Source organism: Brachypodium distachyon, chromosome 1 (assembly GCF_000005505.3).
Source record: "Brachypodium distachyon strain Bd21 chromosome 1, Brachypodium_distachyon_v3.0, whole genome shotgun sequence".
NCBI lineage: Eukaryota > Viridiplantae > Streptophyta > Magnoliopsida > Poales > Poaceae > Brachypodium > Brachypodium distachyon.
In genome coordinates, this window is record NC_016131.3 from 952,025 (window position 1) to 972,835 (window position 20,811).

Consider the following 20,811-nt stretch of genomic DNA (forward strand, 5'->3'; position numbering starts at 1 on the left):
CATGCACTCAAATTTCCAAATCATGCTAGTAGTGGAGCAAAGTCTGAGTGGATGGACATGGAAACTTTCTATACTACATATCACTCAAATTTTTTGCTAATGGGTTAGGCAGCTGCCTACTTGGCTAATAATTGCCATTGCCGGCACTCCCAAAAGTCGCCGGCAACTTCGTCTCGTCACCCTTAATAACCATTTCAGAGAGCTCGCCGGCAATTTTTGGTGGGTTAGACCCGCGAGCAAATTAATTAAATCCTTCTTGTCCATCATTAAGGCAGGAATTAATAGAATCCATTGCATGCGTTGCCTTAAAGTTCATATGCCTCAGGCAGAATCCATTGCCTGCGTTGGCTAGATTTAATTTAATACTATGTACCATAAGCCGATTTATATATGAATGCAAATGTGCAAGAAGCAATTATTATTTTCCAAAATATATGACAAGATGAAGGCTAGGTTGCGTGCCTGAAGACGTCTCAGCCACAAAGCTCCGGCGTGAAGGCCAGTCTACCGGCACCGATGTCGAAGGTGAACCGCGTGTTCACCTGCTGCGCGGCGCCGATCACCATCCGGTGTTGGCCCCGGCCGACCTCCAGGAAGCACGCCGTCAAGCTGCCACGCACCTCGAACAGCTGCTCCACCGTGAACCACAGCTCGGCGCCGTCCTCGAAGTGGAACACCATGCTGGGGAGCCGCGCCCGCACCGACCGGTTAATCCGGTCGAAGCAGAGCGGCCCCTTCACCCGGTTCGACCCGAGATCCTTCATGTGTGCCACCAGTGCGTGCTCCACGGCAAGGTACGCCGGTTCTGCGATCGTCGTGATGGTCTCTGCCGGGTTAATGCTGCAGCCGTGGCCTGCGGCGAAGACGTGTTGGTCGATGTCGAGACGCTTGTTCCCGAGGCTGATGCCGACGAGGCTGAGGTAGTAGCCTGGAGCCTTGGGCCCGGGGTGTACCGCGAGGGTGGTCGTGTGGGCGCCGGGCGGAGTGCTTGGGACGTCGGCACCGAGCCGGAGGAATGTGTGGGGGTTGCGCTGGGTGGGCTTGGGGAGGCAGTAGGAGAACCTCCCGCCGCGGCGCGCGCCAAGCTGCATCGGGAGCGAGAGAGGCGAGGGGCTCAATGAGAGCACCCCGCCGAGGGTACCGCCGTTCTGGAACCCGGTGATCGAGTGTGCGCAGCCAAACACGACACCAGAGATAGACTCCGTGGCTGCACCGGACCCGCCGTTGCCTAGGTGGAAGGTGTCTCGTGAGAGGTACCCGGTGGCGGACGAGAAGGCGAAGGCGCAGCCATTGACCGTGTGGAGGCGGTGGAATGGCGGGACGCGATGCTGACGGCAAGAAGAGGCCACCGACTTGCGGTGGTGATGGGCGACATGGCTCACACATCAACCATGATGTGCTAGCGGTGGTGTCGAGCGCGAGGACCTTCTTCCTGGTGCCTGCCCCGGTGCCGATCGACACGGACACGCCGTAGATGAACTGGGACGATGTCGAGATCGGCAGGCGCAGGTCCTCGGTGGAGAAGGAAGAGCTATTATCGGCGTTCCCATCAGGGGCCACTTGGCTAAGGGCGACAAGTTGGAAGCTCAGGCCGGTCACATTGCCCGACTGCACCCCTGCCATGGCAAAGCTCAAGAAGAGCACTTGGAGAACAAGAGTAGGAAGTAACTTGAACATTGTTGCTTAGGAACTCAAACATATGCTGCCCCAAATCTTAATTTGCTTCTTATTCTTTTATTGATCTGCTAGCACCCTTTTATATTGTGTATTCTGACTTCTTGTGCACATGTTTTTGCATATCGCCAGCATTAATTAACATGAAGATGTTCCGAAGGATATGGTTATCCTGGCAATGGATTTCTTTCTTTTATATATCCTGGCAAAATTTAATGCAGCGACTTCAATCTAAAGAACACATGCATTTATCATCTCAATAAGAACACATTTATTAAGGATTATCACTATCAGTTCTCCGTATGTGGTTGTTGCAGACTTACAGTGTACAGTGTGACTCTTGTTTTCACGGAAAAAATATAGATATAGGTGTTGATTGGATTTTGAGATAGCCCAGGTGAATAACAAGATATAGTTAAATTTCCAAGGCCACAACCAAAATCAGAATGTGTATAGATTTCGATATTCGAGCAACCTAACCTTTCCAAACCATGCAGCATCACAAATTACAACAGAGCAGTCGATCATCTCCACAGGTTCAATCTGCATTAGCATAGTAAGTTACATCCTATACAGATAGAAAAATGTTCCCTGAGAAGTTCAGATGTCCAGTATGATATGACGATATTCTTAGTTAAAATAACTAAACGGGAACTTATCAAATCGGCATAATGTTGTTCTAGGAGGAAATATTCAGACAATTATGCCAAGTTTGGCTGCCTGATACTACCCAGAAACTATACAGGTAGGCCGTGTATGAGTTACAATATGCAGAAATATTCAGATAAGATGCCCATTGTTGTTGCACCTCTATGCTAAATGTGATATGCATCTTGTTTCGCAGATATCTCAGCGCATAGAAACGCAGACACCACTGTACCTGGAGCATGCCCAGTTCTTGCAAAACATAGCACTGGTTACCACTCTGCACCATCCGTTTGACAGGCAAAAATCTCATCCCATTTGTTTCTCCTGGCAGGACTTCATTTGGAAACAATTAGAAATAAGATAGATTGCACAGATTACATTGGTTTTTTTTAGGGAAATTGGTGTTTTTTATGTGTGCTTTATTAGAATTTTTAGTCTTGGCCTCACCTAGAGTTGGATGTGTGACATGGACATATATATTGAGTCATTTGCAGACCATATCCTCCATCCTTCTCATCCATTGATCCTAATCCAATCCATTGCTTGTTCTGGCTTAAAGTTAATGCACAATTTTATTGTCTGTTTAAGTTACCATGCATACAGGCCATAATTTCCAGGAGTAGACTGACAAAACTTAGGTTGCCGCGTCTCAGTCGCATGTCTCCGGCACGAAGGCTAGCCTCCCGGCAGCGATGTCGAATGTGAACCGCGTGTCCACCTGTTGTGCGGCACCAATCACCGTCTGGTGGTGCCCTCGGCCCACCACAAGGAAGCACGCCGCCATGACGCGCACATCGAACAGCTGCTCCGCCGCGAAACGAAGCTCAGCACCATCCTCAAAGTGAAACGACATGCCAGGGAGCTGCACGCGCACCGACCGGTCCATGTGGTCAAAGCAGAGTGACCTGCCCGGCATACCCTTCACCCGGCCTGACCCCAGCTCCTTCATGTGCGCCACCAGCGCGTGCTCCACGGCGAGGTATGCCAGCTCCATGATCCTTGTAATGGTAACAGCCGGGTTGATGCTGCAGCCACCGCCCGCAGCGAAGACGTGTCGGTCAATGTGGAGACGCTTGTTCCCCAGGCTGATGCCGACGATGTTGAGGTGGTAACCAGGGACGCCGGCATGCACAAGGGTGGTCGTGTGGGCGTGTGGTGGCAGGCTCGGGACGTCGGCGCCGAACCGGAGGAAGCTGTCGGGGTTGTGCGTGGTAGGCTTGGGGAGGCAGTAGGAGAACCTCCCGCTGGAACGCCCACCAAGCAGTGTCAGAAACGAGAGCGGCGAGTGGCTCAGAGATAGCACCCCGCTGAGGGTGCCGTCGTTGTGGAACCCGGTGACCGAGTGCGCGCAGCCAAACATGATGCCGGGGACGGACTCCATGACTGTGCCCGACCTGCCGCTGCGCAGGTGGAAGGTGTCGCGTGAGAGGTACCCAGCAGCGAACGGGAAGCGGAAAGAGCAGCCTTTGTCCGTGTGCCGGTACGGCACGGTGCAGACTGGGCCATCGCCACGGACACCCTGGAATGTGGGTGATGCAGCCGGCGAGAAGAGGTGGCCGACCTGCGGAAGAGGTGGCTGGCATGGCTCGCACATCAACCATGACGTGCTGGCACCGGTGTCGAGCGCAAGGACCTTCCGCCTGGTGCCTTCCCCCGTGCCGATCGACACGAACACACCATAGATGAACCGGGCCGACGTCGAGATCGGCAGGTTCAGGTCCTCGGTGGCATGGGAAGAGCCATTGTTGGTATGCTCGTCAGGAGCCTGGTGAAGGGCGACAAGCTGGAAGCTCAGGCCGGTCACATTGCCCTGCTGCCCCAATGCCATGGCAAAGCTCAAGAAGAGCACTGGGAGAAGAATAGCTGCAAGTAACTTGAACATGGTGGCTTAGGAACTCAAGGATATACTGGTGATCTTTTGCTTCTAATTCTTTGATGGGCCTGGCACCATTTATATACATGTTGGGGAGTTCTTCTACATATGTTCATCTTGGATATCACTGGCATTAAATGACATGAAGCTGTTCTAAAGGATTTGGCTATCCTAGCAATGCACCGCTTTCTTTAATGAGATACAACCCCTTCAGTCGGTCCAAAAATTTAATACGTATATCCTTTGCATAGCAGGAAGGCAGGAACTAGTGATATCAATCTAAGGAAGACATGTATCATCCAACAAAACAATAACACATTTATGAAAGATAATTATTACCAGTTCTCCGTGTTTGGTTGTAACAGGTTTACAGTGTACAGCATGACTCTTATTTTGACAGAGATGCATATTGACAAGATAAAAATACATTATCAGGAAGGCATTAAGTAGTAGGAAGGCAGGATCTACTTTTGTCATTCAAACAAAACATGAAAGGAATTATTAAGGATCCTGCCAGTTTTCTCTGTAATCGTAAAAAACTTACACTGTACAACATGACCCTTTAAAAAAAATACATATGGGTGAAGAACAAGATGGATTTCCAAGGCCACAGCAAAATCCTCAGGAGCGTGTACAGATTTCGATATTATCGAGCAATCTAACCTTTCCAAACCATGCAGCAACACAAATTACAACAGGGCGATCGATCATCTCCACAGGTGCCAAACTTTCTTGCTCCACAATCTGCATTAAAATCACAAGTTCATTCATTCAATATTAAATAAAAAATGTTCCCTGTGAAATTGGGATATCCAATACGATGTTATTCGTTTTTAAAATACCTAAATGGGAAAAATTATCATATCAGCAGGATGTATTCTCGGGGAAAAAAAGGAACATTCATATGATCATGCTAAGTTTGGCTGTCTGATACTATAAACTATAGAAGTGTAGATTCAAAGGTTCTTCAGGAGACAGCCAGCATAAGTTTTACAACAAAAAGGAAAAGAAATAGATCATAATCAGATGTAACTCAAGCACTACATAAATGTTTAAGTACAAGACTGCTTGAAAAAAGCGAAGGAAAAATCCTCCAACATTACCTCAACATAGTCAACCCGCCCGCCAGCTTCAGTAAGGGTGTGCACTATTTGATTCTTTATTTGTTTGGCAGCATTGTTTCCATTCAAGGCAGCAGTTCTAGCATTTACCAGTGATCTACTGATGGATAACGCCTACAAAAGAAATAACCATAATCAAATACAGTTTACAAATCAGCATCAATATTATCAGAATGCTTAGTGTTGTCCTAGGGATTGTCCAAAACTACAATAGCAAGGCAGGGATAGATGCTAAGGCAATGTAACAAACTTCTCTGGCTTTTGTAAATGCACGCTTACAAAGGTCGTAACATTCTTTTTGTGAAAACAATTTGGGTTTCAGAAAACGGCAAACCTTCTCCCGTTCCTCATGTGATAGGTGCACATTGCGAGAGCTCATGGCAAGACCGTCGGCTTCTCGCACTATTTCTGACCCTATTATCTCTATGGCAAAATCAAGATCACGAACCTGAAAACAACATAAGGATATCTTAGTAACAGAAACAACTGTAAATACTCTGAGCTGATAGAAATAGCGCTTAAAAAGTCTAACTGGGGCATCAAAGCAGAAACAGACAAGGTATCCATCAGATCAGATTCAGAATGATTGTTCAAGAGAAAAAAAGAACTCTTCAAATAAACATCTTGTACATTACGCATTTCTAAAAAAACTCAGGTTATCAAGCTATCCGACAGGGAAATTTAATTGAACAAAAACTATGTGCCGGATATGTAAATCAAGTTGACAGTTGGCTAGAACCACCGAACCACAAGAGTGCAATGATAGTACTCCCTCCGTCCCATAATATGAGGCGCACACGCATCCCTAGATCCTCAATTTGATTAATTAAATATGCATGTTTTTTAGCAAAAAGTACACCATTACATTCGTTATTAAAAGAACTTTCTACTTATATATTTTTTAATTATTTAATTTATATTTAGTTAGCTAAATTGATGATCCAGGGATGCGTGCGTGCCTCATATTATGGGACGGAGGGAGTAAGATAATAGACAACAATCCTGCACTGTGAATATTGAGATTGCACATTGACATTCATTTTGCAACGAACAGGAGAAATCACTCTCCTCTTCGACAACATGATAGAGGAACAAGGGCATCTACAATGCTGCAAAACAGTGCAGGTCATAGAGGAATAAGGTTGTTCCATCAGGTAGCCTGGAACTTGAAGTTGCTGTCAGGCTAAGAGCTACTTGACCAAAGCAGAGCATCAAAACAAACTGCAAATGCAGAGCAAAGTCAAAATTCGTTACCATTCGGCAGATGAGACGCCACTGCTGATAATCCTTCTTCCCGAACACCGCGACATCGGGCTCGACGACGTTGAACAGCTTGGCCACCACAGTGGCCACACCACGGAAGAAGACTGGCCGGCTGGCCCCACACAGCCCCTTCTCGAGCCTCTCCACCCGGACCCAGGTCTCGTGCCCATCCCCACCCGCCGCCACCGCCTCCAAGCAGGAGACCGCGCCGCCAGAAGCGCCGCTTCCAGCGGAGCCGCGGACGTAGAGGTCCGGCGGGTTGAAGACGGCGTGGACGGCGCCGGTGGAGGCGAGCTTGCGGAGGTCCCCGGCGAGGTCGGAGGGGTAGGTGGCGAGGTCCTCGGTGGGCGCGAACTGGCTGGGGTTGACGTAGATGGAGACGACGACGGCGACGGGGCCGGCCACGGCCGCCGCGGCGGAGACGAGCGAGAGGTGGCCGTCGTGGAGGAAGCCCATGGTGGGCACCAGCACCACCGTCTTACCCTCCGCCCGCCGGCTGCGCGACCACGCCCGCATCGCCGCCTTGTCCCGGATCACCTCCGGCTCGCCCCCTGCCGCCGCCTTCGCCATGGGGGCAGAGCAGATCAGTATGGAGTCAAATTGTTAAGAAGAGTCCAGAAAAGAAGTCAAATTTTGGGAAGAGTCTGGGATTGGAGGAGATGGGAAGATAAGATCGTAAGCGTCTGTGGGGAATCGAATCGGGAGAAGACCGATGAGAGGGAAAGAAGAGTTTTTTTATTCAAAACCAGTGGGAAGCAGCAGAAGACAGCGAGTGTTACATGCAGTAGCCACCACCAACCTGTGACAATTCAGATTGTATAATAAGCAACAATTTTACCGTGCAGGTACTACGACAATGAGAATCTGCATCAATGCATACGATTTCTAGTAGACAATAAACTAAATTGTTGTTTCTAAACAACAGTTTACCGTGGAGTAACTGAAGATGAACTCGTCTGCAATTTGATATACTGGTAAAATGTCAACACAACATGAGAAAATCCACGGTCGAAACTGAAGATGAACTCATCTGCATTAGCAGTGGTTCAATCTTTGAAGGAAGAGGCAGGCTGATCAGAAATTTTGAGATAAATTGAGCAAACTAGCAGATTAACTAAGACTAGCAGTGGTACCTCTTTGGTCTTCAGGGAGGTTAATATAAGCTGCTGACTGACCGAGCTCAGCCAACCGTCAGAGAAACCCTTGGTACGCTTACTCATCGAAGGATCTGACTGTGTACACCCCTAAACAAAACAATTCATCAAAGGGATCAATCAATTGCAAGTTCCTTCTTGGCAACCTTTGTGTTAGTTGTGTTATGCATCTTGTTTCCCAAATATCCCGCCTCATAAAAAATGCAGACGCCATTACGCCCCTGTACCTGGAGCGCTTTCAGAAATGTCCATTCCTCTAGTGCTAGCAGCCTAGCAGAGCACTCCTCCTATGCCTGCAAAAAGCATAGCAGTATATGACACAAGTGTCAAGTTATATGAAGAAAGCATGCCATTGCATTTCTATTTGAATTCGTTGTTGTTTCTAGTGTGCTTCATTTGAAGTCTGAATCACAGATCATCTACTTGTACAGTTGTACTGTGCTCCATACATTCCTCATTGATCAGTGGGAGCCATTTGCAGATCAGTATATCTTTCTTCTCATCCATTATTCAGAATCCAAATATTCAAAAGATTGTTAGGCTGGCTAAAGTCCAAATGCACCTTTTTATTGTTTGTCTAATACTACCAGAGTAGAAGGGTAAAGCTTAGGCAGTTAGGCTGGCGCGTCTCGGCTTGCTAGCCGCACAGCTCCGACGCAAAGGACAGCCTCCCGGCGGCGACGTCAAACGTGAACCGAGTGTTCACCTGCTGCGGGGCGCCGATCACCGTCCGGCGGTACCCCTTGCCCACCATCATGAACCATGCCACCATGCCGTGCACCTCGAACAGCTGCTCCGGCGTGAACCACAGCTCGGCGCCGTCCTTGAAGTGGAACGCCATGCTGGGGAGCCGCGCCTGCACCGACTTGTACATCCGGTCGAAGAAGAGGGCGCCGCCACCCGGCGGCCCCTTCTTCACACGATCCGACCCCAGCTCCTTCATGTATGCCACTAGCGCTCTCTCCACGACGAGGTACGCCGGCTCCATGATCGCGGTGATGGTCGCTGCTGGGTTGATGCTGCAGCCGCCGCGGCCCGCGGCGAAGACACGCGGGTCGATGCGGAGGCGCTTTTCTGCCAGGGTGATGCCAACGAGGCTAAGGTAGTAGTCTGGGGCTGATCCGGAGCGCACGGTGAGGGCGGTCATGTGGGAGTGCGGCAGCGGCGGCAGGACGTCGGCGCCGAGCCGGAGGAAGCCATGGGGGTTGCCCTGGGTGGGCTTGGGGAGGCAGTAGGAGAACCTCCCGCCGGCACGTGCGCTGAGCTGCGTCAGCAGCGAGAGCCGCAGATGGCTTAGGGAGAGCACCCCGCCGAGGGTACCGTCGTTGTGGAACCCGGCGACGGAGTGCGCACAGCCAAACATGATGCCGGGGACGGACTCGATGGGTGCGCCGCCCGACAACCCGCCGTTGCGCAGGTGGAAGGTGTCGCGAGAGAGGTACCCGCTGGCGAACGGGAAGCGGAAGGAGCAGCCATTTGCCGTGGGGCGATACGGCGCCGTGCAGACAGGGTCATTGCTGTGGACACCATGGAACGTGGGCGACGCGGCCGGCGAGAAGAGGTGGCCGGCCTGTGGCAGCGACGGCTGGCATGGCTCGCACATCACCCACGACATGCTGGTGCTGGTGTCGAGCCCGAGGACCTGTAGCTTGAAGCCTTGCCCCGTGCCGATCGACACGAACACGCCGTAGACAAACCGGGCGGACGTCAAGATCGGCAGGCGCATGTCGTCGGTGGCAAAGGAAGATAAATTGTTGGCATGCTCGTCAGGGGCTCTGCTAAGGGCGACAATCTGGAAGCTCAGGCCGGTCACGTTCCCTGGCTGTGCCCATGCCATGGCAAAGCTCAAGAAGAGCACTGGGAGAAGAACTGCAAATAACTTAAACATGGTGGCTTCGGAACTCAAGCACATACTGGTGATTCCTTTGCTTCTTATTCTTTCATGGGCTTGGCATCTACATATATATTGGGTGTTCTTGTACAAATATTCTTTTTGGATATGACTGTCATTAATTGACATGATGTTGTTCTGAAGGATTTGGCAATCCTGGTAATGGATACCTTTCTTTTGTGAGCTACAATAATTTCTGTTGGCCCAAAAATTTAATGTCCTTGGCATAGCAGGAAGGCAGGAACTAATGACTTCAATATAAAGAGCACATTTATTATTTCAGACAGAAAATAAAACATTTATCATGCATCCCTACTACCAGTTCTCTGTATGTGGTTATTGTTACAGGCTTACAGTGTACAGTATGACTCCTATTTTTACAAAAACGCAAATAAAGAAAGAACAAGATTCTAAGGCACATCAAATCCTCTGGATCGTGTATGCATTTAGATATTAGTATATAGCAAGCTAACCTTTCAAAATCATGCGGCGACACAAATGCCAACAGGGGGGTTGATCATCTGTCTCCACAGATACCAATCTTTCTTGCTCTACAATCTGCATTGGCATAAATGGTTTAAGCACAAGATTGCAACGACAGTAAGACAATAGACAATAATCCTGCACTGAGAATATTTAGGTTGCACATTGACATCCATTTTGCAACAAACAGGTGTCAGTTGCAAGTTTGACACACTGTTTCAACGATCTTTTTCATCTCAGGGACAAGCGTGTGATCTAGCATCTCATAAATCTCAGCACACTGCGGATGGATCTGATCCCTGGAGAAGAATGCATGGTTCCTTGCATCCACCGTGATCTGGCTAACCCCAGGCGTTTTCCTCACGTTGCTCCCCTTCATGGCCTTCCACACATCTGCCATCTCATCCCATAACCCACCTGACGCGAGAACATTGGCCAGAACCATGTAGTAGCCTCCTGAACCAGAGGGGTCAGACTTTGCAAGAACTTCCCCCACTTCCCTAGCTGCATCCACCTCCTTGTGCATCATGCAGGCCCCCAGCAGCGTCCTCAGGATGGCATCGTCGCAAATATCCGGTGGCATAGCGTTAACGACATCCATGGCCTCCCTCATGTTCCCTGCCCGGCCAAGGATGTCGATGAGGCAGGTGTAGTGCTCAATGGTCCGCTCGAGCCCATAGACATGGCGAATTGATCTGAAGACGCTTTTGCCTTCCTCGACCAAACCGGCGTGGCTGCAAGCTGACAGCACAGCAGTGAAGGTAGTTGAGCTGGGGTTCTTTCCATGCTCCAGCATCTGTGCAAAGGCCTGCAGCGCGTAGGAGGCATGGCCATGGTTCGCGAAAGCTTGAATCATTGATGTCCATGTGATGGCATCCTTCTCCTCCAATCTCTTGAAAGCAAGCCACGCAGAGGGCAGGTCGCCGATTCTTGAATACATGGTGAGCAGAGCATTTCCCAAGGAGGTTTCTGACAGGAGACCTAGTGTGGTAGCCAAGCCATGGATTTGCACCACTTCGACCATGCTCTCAGATATAACTAAGACACTGATCAATGTAGTGCTGTTAGGAGATGCTGCTGACCGGAGCATGTCAAGAAATAAGCCTGAAGCTTCGTCCTTAAGCTCCTTCTTGGCGTACCCATCGATTACTGTATTCCAGCTCACCAGGTCCTTTGCAGGCATCGAATCGAACAGTCTGCGAGCCTCGTTCATCTCGCCATTATTGGCATAAGCAGTAATCATTGCATTCCACGCTGTGATATCCTTGCATGGCATTACGTCAAAGAACTCTCTCGCCATCGAAACACGGCCGTTCTGTGCCAAGCCGGTGACCATCGCGGTCCAAGAAACCACGTTCCTATGCGGCATCCTCTCAAACAACCGAACCGCTTCATCCACTCTCCCGGCACGGAAGGAACCAGAGATCACGGCGTTCCAGGAATACGAGTTCCTCTGGGGCATCCTGTCGAACAGCCCCATGGCGTCCTGGAAGTAACCGCCGTCCGCGTAGGCCTTGACCATCACCGTCCAGGAAACCACGTTCCTCTCAGGCATCCTGTCAAACATCTCCCTCGCCTCCCTCGGCATCCCGGCACGCGCGTACCCGTGCATCATCGCCGTCCACGAGACGACGCTCCGCTCCGGCATCGCGTCGAAAAGCTCGCGCGCCTCGCTGACGCGCCCGGCGCGGCAGTACGCGTCGACCATGCAGGTCCACGCCACCACGCCCCTCGTGAGCATCCCGTCGAACAGCCTGCGCGCGCGGTGGACGCGGCCGGCCTTGGCGTACCCGGCCAGCATGACGGCGTCCAGAGCCGGGCCGCGCGCCGCCTCCGGCGCCGCGCGGTAGAGCGCCTCGGCGCGCGGGAGGTCTCGCCCTAGGTGGGCGGCGACCATGGCGGCGTAGGAGGAGGAGGAGGAGGCGTCGCGGTGGCACGGCGTTGGCGTTCCGTCGATCGCCTCCCCGGCGGTGTCGCTGTGGTGGGCCGGAAGCCGCGTGGAATCGTCAGGGTGGTTTTCCGAGGTTCCATGGAGGCGGAGGGAAGTGGCCGCCTGGGAGACGAGGAGCCGCCGGCGCCGGCGAAGATTTCGAAACACGCGGGAAGCAGAAGACATGTGCTCCTCTGCGAAACTCCATCCTTCCAGGGTTGGAAATGTAAAAGCGATTTCTGTATCGATCCGAACCGTCCGATCCATTTTGCATCCACGTTGTAGCAAATACAACTCTCAATTTGCTTTAAATTATGAAATTATTCCCTAAAACTATGAAAACCGTTTAGATTTGGATATTAATAAGAGTTCTCAAAGAGGACGGTCGCCGTTTTCGGAATCGGACCTCTGCCTTTTCTCCAAGTATCTCAACAACACACAAACCCCAAATCTCTTATTTGGATTCTTACTCTACTCGTCTTAGAGCATTTCCAGCCGGCCTCTCTAAAGTCCCTCCAAACGCAAAATGGGGGACCGGTGTCGAAAAACCCACCCAGCCCACCCCTAAATCCAAAAATTAGCTGGTGCGGCTCAAAAATTTCAAAGGGGAGCTAGCAGGGGCACCGAATGGAACTAAAAAGCAGCGCGGGCCACCACCGTTGGACAAACTAAATTTGAGGGGCTGACGTTTGGGGTTGCAGCTGGGTGCTGGCTCCGCACCAAACAAATTGCTTGCGCTCGCACCTCCCCATATGGGCATGCGCCGGAGGGGACGAGTGGAGATGCGTGTATGAAATTATGAGTTCATCGTATTAATCCGTCGTCTAATTGCATTGTCCCCTTTTTTATCATGTCCTCTGTTAACTTGGATTATGAATTATGGGACTGAGATCTGGATGTTGGGCTTCAAATGTAAGGCAAATGTAAAGACTAGAAGCTTTGTAGTATCTCTTCTCTGACTTCAAAATAGCAAATGTGAAATACGAATGAAACCAAAATTTATTCCTTTATTATTCTTGAAAGCAAAACTCTGGAAATATGGAATGACCAACATAATCGAAACCCAAAATAATCCGGGAACCGGACAGCAATGCTACTACCACACACTCAATAGGTACAGACCGATCTGATGATAAGAATTCATTTGAAAACATTTTCTTTCTGGAAGACAGAAATTTAATTAACTAAGCAAGGAGGAGATCGAGCATGAACTTGGAATAATTGATTAAGCAAACTCAGAAGGCATGCGAGAGGTCGACGAAGGATGGATCATGGAACCTAGGTACGGCAATGGCGGTGGTCTAGACGAATGCGTGCTTCTCGAGCAGCTTGAGCACCTCCTCCTGGCTGTTGAGCCTCGCCACGTCGATCGCCGTCTTCCCGTCCAGGTTCTGCAACGTCCTGCAATTTCATTCCGCCATGGTTGACCCATCAGCAAACCCACTCAAGCTCAGCTCAGCTCTCAACTATCGACAATGGACATCAATGGCCGCTTACACGGAGGCGCCGTGGTCGAGGAGGAGCGCGACGCAGTCCCTGCGGCCGTACCCGGCGGCGTAGTGCAGGGCGGTGTTCTTGTTCCTGTCCACGGCGTCCGCCGCCGCGCCGGCGTCCAGCAGCGCCTGCGCGCACGCCAGCTCGCCGTAGCCGCACGCGAAGTGGAGCCCGCGCCGACCCTCCGCGTCCTCCTCGTCGGCGCCATTGCCACCCTCCTGCAGCGCCGCCTTCAGCGCCTCCACGTCGCCCACGCTCGCCGCCTGGTGGATCGCCGACTCCGGCTCGTACTCCTCTTCTTCTTCCTCGGCTCCGGCGGCGGCGGCGGCGGCGGATTCTCCTTCTTCCCCGGCTCCGGCGGCCGCGGAAGACGGGCCGACTCCCATCGCGCGGCCGAACTTCTGCAGAGCCTCCGGGTCGTTCCAGTACCTGAAGAAAACAAAATCCGACGATCAATCGCCGTTAATGGCGTCCATCGAGCTCAATTGATTGAGTTGAGAAACAGAGGAATCAATAATCAGGAGGGGAAGGAGGAAGAGATAAATTACTTCATCATGGCGGCGGGGCCGCCGGACTCGATCTCGTCGAGGATGGGGCGTAGCGACGGGTCCTCCTTCATGCGCGCGACACGGGCCTCGAGCTGCTGCCGCTGGGCGGCGCCGGCGCCGGAGCCGGAGCCGCCGGTGAGGCCGCCGAGCATGGAGGACATGGCCGGGTCTTGCATGAGCGCACTGCCGAGGCGCTCCGCCATGGCCACGAACTGCGGGTTCTGCATCAGCTGCTGCATCGTCGACACGTACTTGTGCGGGTCCAGCGCCGCCGCCGCCGGAGCCGGAGACGAAGAAGGCGGCGCCACCGTCCTCTGCAGCTGCTCCGCCATCTCGCTGAAGGACGGGTCCTTGGCGATCTGCTCCGCCATCTCCTTGATGCTCGGGTCCTGCGGAGCTCCAACAATTCCCCAAATCTCCGTGAAATTGAAGGAGCTATTCGATTCGATTGGATTCAAGCGAAGCTTACGTTGAGCAAGTTCATCATGGTGGAGAAGTCGAACGGGCTGGCCGCGGCCGCCGCCGGTGCCGCCCTGCGAGAAGCCTGAGCCTGCGGCTGCGGCTGCTCCTCCGCCGCCGCAGCAGCCGGGGAAGGCTCGTCGGGCTTATTATCGACGACGGTCGTCTTCTCCTCTGCCAGAAACAAAATTTAACAAATTTCTTCTCCAGCGTTCCCGCGCGCAAGAACACAACAACCGCTGGGAATTCATGGCGACAAGAAGAAGAAGAGTTCCTGACTGACCTTGATGGGTCGCCATGGCCGTGGAGAGGGGTTCCTTGGAGCTGTGCTGTGTGTGGCAGCAGCGAGTGGTGATGAACTGTCGACGATGATGATAAGGTGGTGTTGATGGATGGATGCGAGCGCGACCAACCGGACGGTTTTCTCTTTCCCGTTTTTTTTTTGGCCTGCTGGTTTATACACTCCTTTGGCCGACTGAAACTTGCACACGTCACAGTCAAGCAGAAGAGCAGCATTAGTACAGTAGTAGAGTAGAGTAGATCTCCTTGCAAGTGCCAAGCCCAAATGAGATGAAATGAAAAGAAAAATAAAGTAAGCTGCGCCGAACTTGAGAAATGTTTAATTATAGCAATTTTAATTAAGCTGGACTTGAATGGAGAAATGTTTAATTATAGCAATTTTAATTAAGCTGTGCTTGAATGGAGAAATGTTTAATCATAGCAAATTTGAGAGGGAAAATATCACAAATTAGTAGTACTATATTTCACATGGAGGAGTGTTACATCTCTTGTCATTCATACTAATCTGAACTTAATTTAACTGCAATAGAATTTACATGGTTTAATACTACGAAGTTTCTAGAATTCCCTTGCTTGGATAGTTGGATTCGGTGCAAATATGGTACTAGTACCTTTTAGCAACTTTTGTGTTGGTGGGGTCAAGACTCTCAAGAGGTGCCATGCTTGCATGGATCCCATGCAAATGCACTTGCAAGGTCCCAAAGCATGCGAATCCAGCCAGGGCAGGTCGACAGAGATGCTGATAACAAATGTAAGGATGGGAATTAGGATAGAAAAATGGTTGCTGTCCAGGCAAGATCTTGTGTCCTACTCTGCTATATACCTCTGTTCTCTTTTATGTATTGTTCTGGATATCATACAGATGAACAGCAAATGCAAAATGTATGCTTTGGATGTCATATAGATGCACAGTAATTTTGATTTTGTTATCATATAACGATGATTTCGTAATTTTGATTTTTCGACGCAACAAATTTGCCAAAGAAAAAGACATGGCAGAAGAGACTAGATGGCATGCCACGTCAGACAGAACAACATATGACGTGTCTGTTTAATCAGGAGGTATAGGCTGGCGCATCTGAAGAACTTGACTGAACAACAGGATTATGCAAGATTTTGACCACACAAGTTTTTGGACTGAACAGCTAGGTTCCTTTCAGTTGAGATTGTCACTTTGACCTTAGATCTCTGGAATTTGTACTAATACACCAACTGGGCCTACAAAAAGGCAAGAAGAGGAAAAAGAACAACATTTCTTCTGGGATAGTTTTCAACATATGTGAGATTCCTCATATAATCCTCTACAGGTAACAACAAGGGCAAAACATTCAACTGATGCATCACTCTGTCATTGACAGATGTTGCTGCCACAGTAGCTCAAAAATGTGGAGACGTTGCTGCCACCTCTCCTATGGAACTCCACTGACGCATGGCATGAATGAACAAACAAATTCCGCACGACTTGATGGCGCCGTATTTTGTGAGTTCATCGCAAAATCATGGATGATCCACTGCGCCAACTAGTTGTTTCATGAATATTTGTGGATTGCGACGTTGAGGTCCGACGAAATCGAGGTCAGGACAGGGAACGTTTGGTGCCAAACTGCCTTGAAGACCCGCTTCTGGTGCGCTTGCACAGATTGGCAGGGGTTCTCGCCTTGATACCTTATGTCGAAGATATGGATCACAGGGTCTGCCGAGCCAGATGACAAGTACCAGCCATTGGGAGACCATGCCTGGTTTATCAGGGCTGACTGGGACTCGCTGCTCTCTTGCTTCCAACCGAGTGCGTGAACCTCGGTCTGCCTAAGCCTGATGTCAAACAGGCGAAGCTGCCTGCCCGGCGACCTGTTGGAAACAAGAGAGATTAGCATGCAGCAGACATCCAAAAGGCAACATGGGTTATATGATCTCAATTCATGCTCTCTTTTTTGGTAATAAACTAACTGTTATTTCTGCCTGTTGTGAGCTTGTTTGCAAGGGTCTAATGCAAAAGGAGGTTGAGATGCAAAATGGAACCCGGTAATTAGAAATGACATTTGAATTTTACTTACGCTGTTTGTACCATGTATAAGTTGAAATCACACGGATTCAGTAAGACACTCATGCATTTGCTATCAATTAGGTTTTTGTACTCTGCCCTTTCAGCTGAGAGATCGAATGATATTATCCTCTTGTCAGCACCGACAGATATTATTGTTTTTCTCTGCTGCAATCCAGCAACACCCATGACAGCGGAAGAATGCAATTCCTTGTGCACTTTCTTGTGGCTCCATGAATCATCCTTTTCTTGCCAGAGTATGACACTGTGATCACTTCCAGCAGTCATAAAGCCAGCATCAGACCAGGGCATGAAATTTATGTTGTTTATGATTCCCTTAGTATGAGGCTTCGCCGGCAGGAAAGTAACTTTCTTCTGTTTGAGGAGAAAGATTATGCAAGACATTTTAGTGAATAACAGAAGGTAAATCATATATTACTCACCAAATGAAAGAACAGAAAACATAAGTACACAGTCAAGGTAAAGCATAACTAAAGACTTTGGATGATATAACTACAGGTAACATTGGATCTTCGGTATCTCCACAGACAAGTAGCAGAATAACATAACATAGTCACTCACATTAATGAGATTATTTTAGTTGGTCATATAAGAACACCTAATTTGAGAGCTACGCTGTTAATTCGAGGTTCACTATTATGGTTGTAATAAATCATACTCCCTCCGTTCCATAATTCTTGTCGAAATATTACATGCATCTAGACGCTTTTTAGGAATAGATACATCCATTTTTGGGCAATTTTGAGACAAGAATTATGGAACAGAGGTAGTAGAAGGTAAGAAGGAATCAAGGAATGAGTTGTGCTACAACAATGCTCTTACTTGTCCTGATATGTTAAGATTCATCATTGAGACCTGGGAGTCGCCACCATCAGCACTATATACAGCAAAAATTGTGTCACCATCTGGATGCCAAGCTACATCCTCAGGCCACCTTTGCTTTGGAGAAAAGCAATTCGTAGTGCTAAGCAAGGAGATAGATGGTCTGCAAGTACAAATAGTCTGATTCTCAAACCATGCTTAATCCAAAGAAAAAAAACATGCAGCTCAAAAATCATAATTACAAAATTCTCAGCAGTGTGATAAGTGCACATGCAACATCCCACACGATGAACACCATAGCATTTCAGTTTTGGAAAAAATACTAGCAATTGAGAAGGCGATGTGTCATTGGGAAATAAATTGTCACGCCATACTATGTTGAAGTTAATATATAGAGCCAGCCTCTTCATGGACACATATAGTGATGGGGGAATTCGGCCATAATGCAATGTAGGTGCCGTGTTTCCTATGTCATTTGGTAAAAATGTTGATGGATTCTTAGCAGCTAGCCAACTGCTAGCCCGCTAGCTGCATCTCAGGATATGAACATAAGATGCTGAGTTTAATATTGCTGTGTTGTGAAGGTGCATGAGGTAATGCAGGGCATAGACAATGCAAGAGAGCATCAGCTCATCTATTTGGCTTCTGTGTTGAGGAACAAAGCACCCAGACAGGTGCACGTGAGCTTCATAAGTAAAAGACTAAATCCATAATCACAATACCAGTAACTAGCATGCATTTATTTCCTCTTGGCGTCAATACCATGCAGGGAGCAAAAACCATTGTCTATTGGAGCAAATGTCAATATTATAAGCTAAAAACCTTCACTGACTACTGCATAGTCTCAATTGAGGCATATAGAAATTATGGGCTCTAATTTCAGATCCAAGCAACCATACCACTTTAACTGAAATTATTACGAGTAAAGGTGGCACATACTTCCAATTAATTTCCAGTATGATAATGGAACAAGTAATCCAATATTCTAATTTTTTTCTAAAGCCAAGTAACAGTTGCCGGAAATAAAAGGGAGAAGATAAATGAGGTACTATGAGGCCTACCCTTTTGATTGTACTTGCCACAGAGTAACTATTCCATCCAATGCACTGCATCACAAGGAAATATAAGATTAAAGTTCTGTGTCCAGCAGAAGTTAAGAAAACTTAACAGATGTCATCCATATATATATCTATACTTAATAAAAGTACGAGTTGGGGTTTGAGGCACTTCATCCTAGACATCCAATCCAATTCAATCTAATGGCTTTAGATGCAAAAAACATTTATCCCATAATCTCTCCTAGGGTTATTGCCGCCTAATTCCTCCTCTTTTACTCCCTGATGAAAAGAACAACATGTTGTCCCCTAATTTTTACTCTTCCTGTCTTGAATATCTCAAAACCTTGCCTCTCGAAGTATGCTGTGTGAACGTTAATTTATTATCCGCTCGTACATATTCTGCGCTGTATACTAATAAAAACATGCATTGCACGTGCACTGTTGCTATTGATTACTAAATCAAGTTACATAGTTTACTTTGCCATGTTTAATTTTCTGTTCTTCAAACGATCCAACGGATGAATTCCGTTACTAGACGATAACGGAACAAAGGCACCCAAGTTCACCCATGTTCCCAGGGTCTGCCACATTAATTGGAGATTCCCACCGATAATTAACCAAAAAATCAACCATTTACTTAAGCAAGTAGGCACATCCATATTCCATCTGATCAGTGGTTTAGCCCTCGCAACTCTTTCCCCCGGTTTACAACTATATCTTTGCTGACATCAGACATCAGTTGCCATTAAAAAGATCAGGACTTATTGGTTGTTTGGGATTACCAGCATGCATCATTCTCATTGGTCATTCTTTTCGAGTTAAGAGGTAAATTTGTACCAAATTAGTTATGAGGCCGAATACGACAAATTTAGCAACACTATCTTCTACATTCAGCGCATTTATGTTAGGTATTCGTTATTTACCATATTTATCATAGGCATAGCCAGCGAAGCATACCTGGTGACAACAAGCTGGTCATTAGCAGGGCATAGCTCAAGACACCTAAGCTTCCTCTTGTGCTGGCTTGAGACCAGAGTGCCGCCATGGAACCTGAGCACTGTGGCAGACAACTTCTTCACGCTCTGAATCAAGTTTTGGTGCTCTTTCTCTTCTGTAAAATCAGGAGAAACATGTACAGCAAGCACATCAAGAGCATCAAACTTTATCAATTATCCTGAAATGGATGACAAAACCTGCCGTGAAGTACCAGTTTTCCTCTTGGGCTTATTCTTCTTCTCCTCGGTCCTCTGCCGATCAGGCGGCGTGGATGACGAAGACGGCGTCGGTGCGGCGGCGGCTTTCTTCGGACCGGGCAAGGGATCCGGGCGAGGCGCGGGTCGCAGGGCCTGCCGGCTGTTGGGCCCCGGGATGACTAGCTGCGGCCTCGCCGCCGCCGTATCCTGCGCAGGGATCTTCCGCTTGGATTCCCTCTGGCCCAGAGGCGGCGGCGTCCTGCGATCGGGCGGCGCGGGAGCCTTCCCATCGCGGGCGCGATCCTTGTACAGGGCGAGCCTCGACTGTGCGTCCGCCAGCTTGCTCTCCGCCTTGTCCAGCTGCGGCAGGGGACACCCACCAGGATCGTAAAAATTTAATCTCGTCGCCGCCGATGGCCGGCCCAAAAGGGAAGGGGGAAGGGAGGCGGGGGGCGGGGCTTACCATGGACTGGTACTGGATGAGCTTGAGCTTGCAGTGCTCTATGTCGCGCTCGTGGTGCGCGATGATGGCGAGCGCCGCCTCCTCCGGCATGTCGTCTGCCTTCGCCGGCGGCGCTTCGTTTGCGGGGGGTTTGGGCGCGGAGCCATTGGCGGGGGAGGGGCGCGGCCAGTAGGCGGACTCGTAGTCCTCCTTCTCGAGCTTGGGCCTCTTGGGCGCCGGCGTGTCGCCCGCCATCGCGCCCGGCGGCGGCGGCGGAGGGAAAGAGAACAAGAACCGGGAACCGCCCGTGCCGTGCGTCTCTCCGTCTTGTCCTGTGTCGTCAGCCCGTCTGGGTTGCTTTGTTTTGTTTTGCACGAACCGCAAACTGTCATTCCT

General features: G+C 49.5%; 6 protein-coding genes and 1 pseudogene across 6 annotated transcripts; all 7 read right to left on the reverse strand.

Moving 5' to 3' along the window:
* Positions 1–24: 24 nt before the first annotated feature.
* LOC100826493 lies at positions 25–2,923 on the reverse strand (annotated as a pseudogene).
* Positions 2,924–2,945: 22 nt separating this feature from the next.
* Positions 2,946–4,384, reverse strand: LOC100838057 (aspartyl protease family protein 2). The gene has a single exon (XM_003561544.3). The coding sequence runs from the start codon at positions 4,202–4,204 to the stop codon at positions 2,972–2,974; it is 1,233 nt and encodes a 410-aa protein (XP_003561592.1). The 5' UTR covers positions 4,205–4,384; the 3' UTR covers positions 2,946–2,971.
* A 220-nt stretch (positions 4,385–4,604) lies between these two features.
* Positions 4,605–10,238, reverse strand: LOC100823025 (pantoate--beta-alanine ligase). The gene is made up of 8 exons (XM_003561507.4): positions 10,098–10,238; positions 7,961–8,026; positions 7,713–7,823; positions 7,510–7,630; positions 6,571–7,378; positions 5,651–5,764; positions 5,299–5,430; positions 4,605–4,939 (listed from the first exon to the last, which is right to left on the reverse strand). Exons 5-8 carry the CDS (start codon positions 7,147–7,149, stop codon positions 4,817–4,819), a joined length of 948 nt encoding a protein of 315 aa, XP_003561555.1. The 5' UTR covers positions 7,150–7,378; positions 7,510–7,630; positions 7,713–7,823; positions 7,961–8,026; positions 10,098–10,238; the 3' UTR covers positions 4,605–4,816.
* Positions 8,035–10,087, reverse strand: LOC100827109 (aspartyl protease 25-like). Its single transcript, XM_003559084.2, has one exon. It carries the CDS (start codon positions 9,850–9,852, stop codon positions 8,371–8,373), a length of 1,482 nt encoding a protein of 493 aa, XP_003559132.2. The 5' UTR covers positions 9,853–10,087; the 3' UTR covers positions 8,035–8,370.
* On the reverse strand, positions 10,226–12,513 carry LOC112268584 (pentatricopeptide repeat-containing protein At2g35030, mitochondrial-like). The gene has a single exon (XM_024458072.1). The coding sequence runs from the start codon at positions 12,302–12,304 to the stop codon at positions 10,301–10,303; it is 2,004 nt and encodes a 667-aa protein (XP_024313840.1). The 5' UTR covers positions 12,305–12,513; the 3' UTR covers positions 10,226–10,300.
* Positions 12,514–13,018: 505 nt separating this feature from the next.
* LOC100827719 (ankyrin repeat domain-containing protein 2A) lies at positions 13,019–14,983 on the reverse strand. Its single transcript, XM_003559086.4, has 5 exons — positions 14,822–14,983; positions 14,549–14,712; positions 14,080–14,468; positions 13,535–13,960; positions 13,019–13,438 (listed from the first exon to the last, which is right to left on the reverse strand). Exons 1-5 carry the CDS (start codon positions 14,835–14,837, stop codon positions 13,339–13,341), a joined length of 1,095 nt encoding a protein of 364 aa, XP_003559134.1. The 5' UTR covers positions 14,838–14,983; the 3' UTR covers positions 13,019–13,338.
* Positions 14,984–15,925: 942 nt separating this feature from the next.
* On the reverse strand, positions 15,926–20,766 carry LOC100832301. Its single transcript, XM_010234726.3, has 7 exons — positions 20,437–20,766; positions 19,988–20,333; positions 19,738–19,891; positions 18,784–18,828; positions 17,723–17,885; positions 16,893–17,254; positions 15,926–16,686 (listed from the first exon to the last, which is right to left on the reverse strand). Exons 1-7 carry the CDS (start codon positions 20,668–20,670, stop codon positions 16,368–16,370), a joined length of 1,623 nt encoding a protein of 540 aa, XP_010233028.1. The 5' UTR covers positions 20,671–20,766; the 3' UTR covers positions 15,926–16,367.
* Between the last annotated feature and the right edge of the window lie 45 nt (positions 20,767–20,811).